A 6,831-nucleotide genomic window follows, 5' to 3' on the forward strand; every position below is an offset into this window, starting at 1 on the left:
CACTTTGTGGTGCACATACATTCAAACAGCTAAGCCATCTCTAGCAGACTTTTTTCTTCACACACCTGAGTATGTTATAAAACTAACATGCCATGAACATCAATAATGGTATCCTGACGTTAGTTTATCCCTCTTGGTGTCCGTGTACTATTTACACTATTGCCCTTCGCTGTGGCTATACCTCAACTTAATTCCCTGTCACTGGGTCTTGTTTTAATAATACAGAGACTGTAAATCAACATCTTCATATTTGGTATTTGGTAACTGTTTACTTAGGATAAAGTCCTAGAGATGGAATTGTGAAGTACTGAGGCATAAGGTTTTATTTTTTATTTTGTATCTTTTGTAAGAATTTAACCCCTTTTAAGGTGTATCTGTCACATCCTGCTTCCACACAAATTCTTCTGTGTAGCCGATACCCAGACTACAGCTCTCAGCACAGGTGAAGACAGCCAAGATACCCCAGTCCACACTCCTGCCAAGTCTGTCTGCCTTCAGGTGGTTCAACAGCTGAGGCATGACCTAGGGAAAAGGACAACATCAGAAGGGCACTTTTGTCTGTTCTGACTTTATAGCCCCTCTGTTCTGGCATGTTGAGCTACCTAGATCAATTTTTCTAAAAATAGTAATTATTTAAGGCCATACCTGGAATTCAAATATTCTCTTGGCACCACACGGGCAATCTGGAATATCTTTTTCTTGAGGAATATTTTCACCAGAAATCCAGATGGGTTTAATCCCTCGTCCATACCTGAGAATCTAAAAATCAATATATCTCATCTAAGACTTTCCAATAGAACAATGATCTGAGGACTGTCTGGAAAAGATCCACATGGGCTCCTATATACACTGCCAACATCCCTAACCCTCAAAAGCCATTATTTCACCTGATTTCCTTAATAGTGATATTCCTCCCCTAAAATGTCAGAATCTTCTAAAACAATAAAAATTATTGTGTACACACATGCACATGGCAGCACTCATGTCGAAGTATAGGTGTGGAAGTTAACTTCTTCCACTGTGTGGGTCCCAAGGGTCAAACTCAGGTTATTAGGTTCAGCCACAGGCACTGACCCCACACTGGAATGTCAGTCCTATCACTACACTGTACTAACTCATTACTAGAATCTGCATACAAAATGTGGCATAAGGTAGCTAGTTAGCACTTGACTTCTTAAAATGTAAATTCACTATAATTGGGTCAGAGTGTTTTTCCTGTCTTTCGTTTAAGACTTATCACCATTTCCAAAACCTACCATCAAAGCTTCCTGTTATCCTGGACACTTAGTTGATCCCACATTTTTGGGAAGCTGCCTTTAGTAATTTTTGTTTACAATAAAGCAACTTAGTGAGGAAAACTTGACATTAACATGTCATGGATTTGTTTTTTAATATTTGTGTAGACATTTATGTGTGTACAGTGTGTAGGCATGTGCATCATACAGGTTTTATAAGGTGGCCATCATTTTAAGAACACAAAGAAGTATAAATGCCATTTTACCTGCTCTGGTTCAAGGGCTATTTTGGATTTAAACTTTTGGAATATGTGATCTTCCTTGGATTCATGCTTTGCCATGGAATCTAGTTCTTCCTCAGGAATTCCCCCTGGGGGGGGGAAAACATAATAATTATGGAATGCTGGGATAATCCCATAATTTCACAATTTAAATGTATGGGGAAGCTAGTTCTAATTAGATAGCTTCCTCTAGTCAAGTAACATTAGTGCTTACTTCTGGATAACATGTAATCAATATAAATCTGGTCTTTAAGATTTCAAATTAAGCCGGGCGTGGTGGCGCATGCCTTTAATCCCAGCACTCGGGAGGCAGAGGCAGGCGGATTTCTGAGTTCGAGGCCAGCCTGGTCTACAGAGTGAGTTCCAGGACAGCCAGGGCTACACAGAGAAACCCTGTCTTGAAAAAAACCAAAAAAAAAAAAAAAAGATTTCAAATTAAAATATGGTTGATGGCTCAGGACTACAGCAATATGTCTGTGGGGTGGCACTTAACTGCCATAGAGAGCCAGGATGCATGGAGAATATAAATCCCCTCAGACTGATGTTCTCTCAAGTGTAAAAGCAACGTATTGATAATTCAGGGAACCCTAGGAAACTCCCAGAAGCAAAAAACCCTCCTGTGTCCTCCTCTTAACCTCTTTCTCCTGGCAGCCCAAACCAGTTCTCAGCTACAGCACACTACAGGGAAGCATTTTAAAATTTTATCTTGGGGCTGGTGAGATGGCTCAGTGGGTAAGAGCACCCGACTGTTCTGAGTTCAAATCCCAGCAACCACATGGTGGCTCACAACCATCCATAACGAGATCTGACTCCCTCTTCTGGAATGTTTGAAGACAGCTACAGTGTGCTTACATATAATAAATAAATAAATCTTTAAAAAAAAAAATTTTATCTTGTAAATGTTGAACATATACTATAGTTAATTGTCAAGTACCAAGAATCAGCTTCAAATCAAATTTCAAGATCTCCAAGCCCCTTAATCTACAAATAATTTTTTTGTTTGTTTGTTTTTTGTTGTTTTTCGAGACAGGGTTTCTCTGTATAGCCCTGACTGTCCTGGAACTCACTTTGTAGACCAGGCTGGCCTCGAACTCAGAAATCTGCCTGCCTCTGCCTCTGCCTCCTTCTCCCGAGTGCTGGGAATTAAAATAATTTTTGATGATGAGATTTCTGTTTTTCAGAACCAGGGAACTGAATCAAGGGCCTAGTACACATTAGGCAAAAATGCTGTATGCTGAGTCCAACCCCCATCGCCTTTATTATTCTAGGTCTCACAAATTTGTTCAGGATTGCCTTGAATTCATTTGGTAGCCCTAGGAGTCCCTGGACTTCAAACCTGCCTTTAGCCTCCTGAGTCGCTGGGATTATATATCTATCACTGGACCCTGTAATAACTGAATTATTTTTTGAGACAGGATTTCAATGTGTGTAGCCCTCCTGGAACTCAACTCTGTAGACCCCCTGGCCTTGAACTCAGAGATCCTGCCTCTGTCTCCCTAGTGCTGAGATTAAAACCATGATAACTGAATTCTTAACTATTAACTTCTTCAATTTCTTATAATACTTTCATAATTTGAATATTTCCTCCCTAGTTCTAGAATCAATCACCTCTCTAAATAGAGCATTTTATAGATATGGAGTGCTAACTACAAATAAGACGGTCGTTATTTCTAAATCTCTGTTGTAGATAACGTGCGTACGATTTGCCGGCATCTTCCAATATAAATTCAGACCTTCATCTTTTTGCAAATCTGTACTACTATTTTCCCAGACCCAGTACATAAATGTACTCAGTAAAACAGCAGCAGTCAGGTATAAAATGATGTAACTAAGACCTGTAATATTTGCACTCTGGAAGTGGAGGCAGAAGACAGTTCAAGGCCAGCTTGGCCTCCATGAGAATCTGTCTCAAACTGAAAGAAAAACATGCATTTAACTTTTTTTCACCTTTTTTCTTCATTCATGGAATATATTTTACTAGGAATCTACTGTCAAATAACTGACTTGGATTAAGTAGTTCTGTAATTCAAATACTTTTAGGGATGCTTCTTATATAATGATTTCTTATATAAATGATTACAGTCTTACACTCGGCTCTTGAGTATACCAGTCCTCCCATTAACATCCTTTCTGAAGGAAAACATTTTCATGACTTGCCAATTGTAAAAACATGAGCAACAGTATATGCACGAGTAGACAGTGTAGTTATATCCAGGGAGTTCCTATGGCACATATATTTTGATAGAATATTTTACTGATATGTATGTAGGTATGTATGTGCACGTCAAGCCCAAAGAGGGCACTTGGATCACTTGGAACTGGAATTAGAAAAGTGCCATGTAGGTTTTAGGGACCAAACCTAGGTCCTCTGCAAGACTAGTAATTGCTTGTAACCTCTGAGCCATCTCTCCAGCCCTTCATTATTTTGTCAGTCACAAGACATTTTACTTGGCTAAGCTTTCTATGGTTTCCCTTCTGAGAATAAGTCCCCGTCCCCACCCCCGACTACTGGGTACCATTCTTCCTGATGTGTATTTCTGTTACCAAGAATGAACTGGGTCTAAAAAGTCTCTTTGATTTTGTAATGCTTGCAGCAAATGAGCCAATAAACTGAGACTCTTAATTTAGTTCTATAAACCTGACTTTATGGTTTAAAAGTTCAGATTCTAGAGTCAGTAAGATCTAGAATAAAACTATAAAAACTAAGTTCTTTGTTCAAACACATGATACCTAGAACTTTAGTTTCCTCACAGGAAGAATGAGGCAAAGTGTGTTGCTGGGTGTTTGAATGAGCCCATGCCCAAGAAATCTAGGGGCAGGGTGAATGCTGGATTGATGATCAGCACCTGTGTGGGTCACTACTCGAGTCTCTGTTAAGTGGCCACCAAAGACACAGCCCTAGAACATGGACTCTAGAGAAAGTAGCCAAAGGATGGATGTGAAAGTAGAGCTAAAGACTACATTACAAAGGACCTCTCTTGTCGTACATTCTGCAGTGACTTGGGATCTATAATCTTCTACCAAGACATTCTCTGGCTCACCACAGATAAACACTGATGGTACCTCTCCTCCTACTATGTGGTCATAGTACTGTAAAACTGATGCCCAGACTCCTTACCCATGCTTCCTGTAACTTCAGAATAATCCTCCATTTCCACAACCGCAGGCAAAAGTTCATCTTCTGTTTCTGTTACAATTTCAAATTCTGGAAACAGGAAGTTGTGGTCTGGAACCATATGGTCTAAGTGGTCTACAATAAAGTTATCAGCATCATTAATAAACATTGAGTTTTGAGGACCTAAAATTTTCCCATTTCTAAGACATTAAGTTCTAAGATCTGTGTTGTTGGGTGAATCCATCACAGTTGAACATCAGAGCTGCTATGGAATAGGACAATCATTAACCTCATAGAAGCGATCACATGAAGTAATTGACAGTAAATGTGTGTGACACTGCTGCATATATAACATGGCTCATCGTCAGTAGATAGGCTCTTACTATGTTGCCTAGTTGCCCTCTAACTCCAAGTCCTGCAGTTGTGCTAGGACCACAGATAGGTCCCACCACTACGTGCTCACTAACAACTGTTAACACTTGTTCTTGAAACACTAACACTAAAGATCTGTTTACACCAACAAAAGCATGAATAAAATGAAGAGATGCAGTCTACAAAGTCGCTAACAATTAAGAATTCATTATTATCTTCAGACCAGGGATGCATGAATGTGCTGTCAACCAAAAGATTGTAAGGCCATTTGCATGATCACGGCTAAGTACTCACTCCCTGTTAGAATAAAGCCAGTTGTGTTTTAGATTGGCGAAATGTTCATGCTACCAGTTCCTAAAACTTTTTAAGTATGTTTTCTAATTTCAAGTTTAACCAGAAACTGGAGTGCCTCAGTTGACAGGCAGTGAAGCTAAGTTGAAAACAGGGTCTTACCTGACTGTGTACAAGCCTGCTTGTGTCCGAGCCTCCAGTCTAATGTCTGATGCTCCTTGCTGCAGTAACGTGCCTGTTTGCACCTAGAGCATGTCATAGGGGCCAAGCAACCACAAACCCTACAGAGATGGGCTCCAGACTTAAGCTGGAGGCACACACATTCTGTACCCAAAGCTTCCGTTTCAGAAGGGGGCTCATAGGAGTAGAATGCGTTTTTCCTTGGTAGCTGATTTCGAAAAACTGAAATGAAGAGGAGAAAGGGGTGCGTGAGAGTATTTTTCAGTAAAACAAAGTAATTCAAACATTTGAACCGTTTTCGGTGATTCACCTCATAAAACCTCATTTAAGGAGGAAAAACTAAGGTTTTTGCTTTCGGGGGGGGGGCGGATTTTATATGAAAGGGAATAAAAATGAAAGGTAAAGAGTTTTTAAACCCGGGAAGAGCTCCGCCTGACATGACTGGCTCTAAGGAGTCCGTGCCAAGGATGAAAGGGACACGATTCTAAGACAATTCCGGTACCTGGGTACAACCACTCGCGCCAACCGATCGTCCTACGTCCGGGGTTCAGCCCCCGTGGCAACCCTCGCCCGGGTCCTGTCCCGGCGGCCGCTCACCTCGCAGGCCGGCGCAGCAGGGCGGCTCGCGACAGCAGAAGAGGAAGAGGCTGCGGTGGAAGGCGTCGTCCCGGCCCGGCAGCGGTGCGTACACCTGCAGCAGGAAGGCGAGCGGGCGGCCGCAGCGCGCACACGCCAGCGCCCCGGGCCCCGGCAGCTCCGCCAGGCCCAGCCACGCGGGCCGCCCGCCCACTTTGCTGGGAAACTGCTCGCTGCGCAGCTTCCAGGCCGGTGCCTCCTCGGCGAAGCCCAGCTCCACCGGAGCAGGGGCGGCCGCAGCCATGCTCGCAGCAGGACTCGGCCACCAGGCCGGAAGGGCGTGGTCACGTGTTGGACCGGAAGGCGGGAGGCGGGGTCAGCTCTCGAGCTGACCTGTAGGCAGGAAGCAAAAAGTGAATAAAGGAGGCTGGTGAACAAGACCACACCTCCGTCGAACTGTCACTGTTTCTGGGGACACGAAGGGCGGAAGCTCTTCAGACCTGAGTTTAAGGTGTTGGTTGTAGATCCTCAGGCTGGTGAGGGGAATGGGGGCATTCTCAGCACTCGGGGACAAAAGACAAACTTTAATTAGTTCGCAGCTGTAGCCTTTCGCTATTGGGTAAGAGACTCAGCCCGGATCAGAAACATCTCATGGTTTATGCCATTAGATATTGTTATAATCTTTGTGGTTATCTTAGAGTGGTCTTTTAAAATCCCTGCTTCAAAAGAGGTTTTTCCCGGAGCTGAGCAAGTTTTACCGAAGCTGAATTTTCAGATTTCT

General features: G+C 42.7%; 1 protein-coding gene across 2 annotated transcripts; it reads right to left on the reverse strand.

Annotated features, from left to right (window-relative positions):
• Positions 1-263: 263 nt before the first annotated feature.
• Positions 264-6,376, reverse strand: Pdcd2 (programmed cell death 2). 2 transcript variants are annotated; one of them, XM_021221468.2, is made up of 6 exons: positions 6,072-6,376; positions 5,457-5,696; positions 4,635-4,766; positions 1,502-1,605; positions 646-759; positions 264-522 (listed from the first exon to the last, which is right to left on the reverse strand). In XM_021221468.2, exons 1-6 carry the CDS (start codon positions 6,352-6,354, stop codon positions 364-366), a joined length of 1,032 nt encoding a protein of 343 aa, XP_021077127.1. In that variant the 5' UTR covers positions 6,355-6,376; the 3' UTR covers positions 264-363. The 2 variants fall into 2 exon arrangements, with proteins under 2 accessions (XP_021077127.1, XP_029389069.1); XM_029533209.1 differs by lacking the exons at positions 264-522; positions 1,502-1,605 and having other exon boundaries at positions 652-759; positions 6,072-6,354.
• Between the last annotated feature and the right edge of the window lie 455 nt (positions 6,377-6,831).

This window comes from Mus pahari, chromosome 21 (genome assembly GCF_900095145.1).
Source record: "Mus pahari chromosome 21, PAHARI_EIJ_v1.1, whole genome shotgun sequence".
Lineage (NCBI taxonomy): Eukaryota > Metazoa > Chordata > Mammalia > Rodentia > Muridae > Mus > Mus pahari.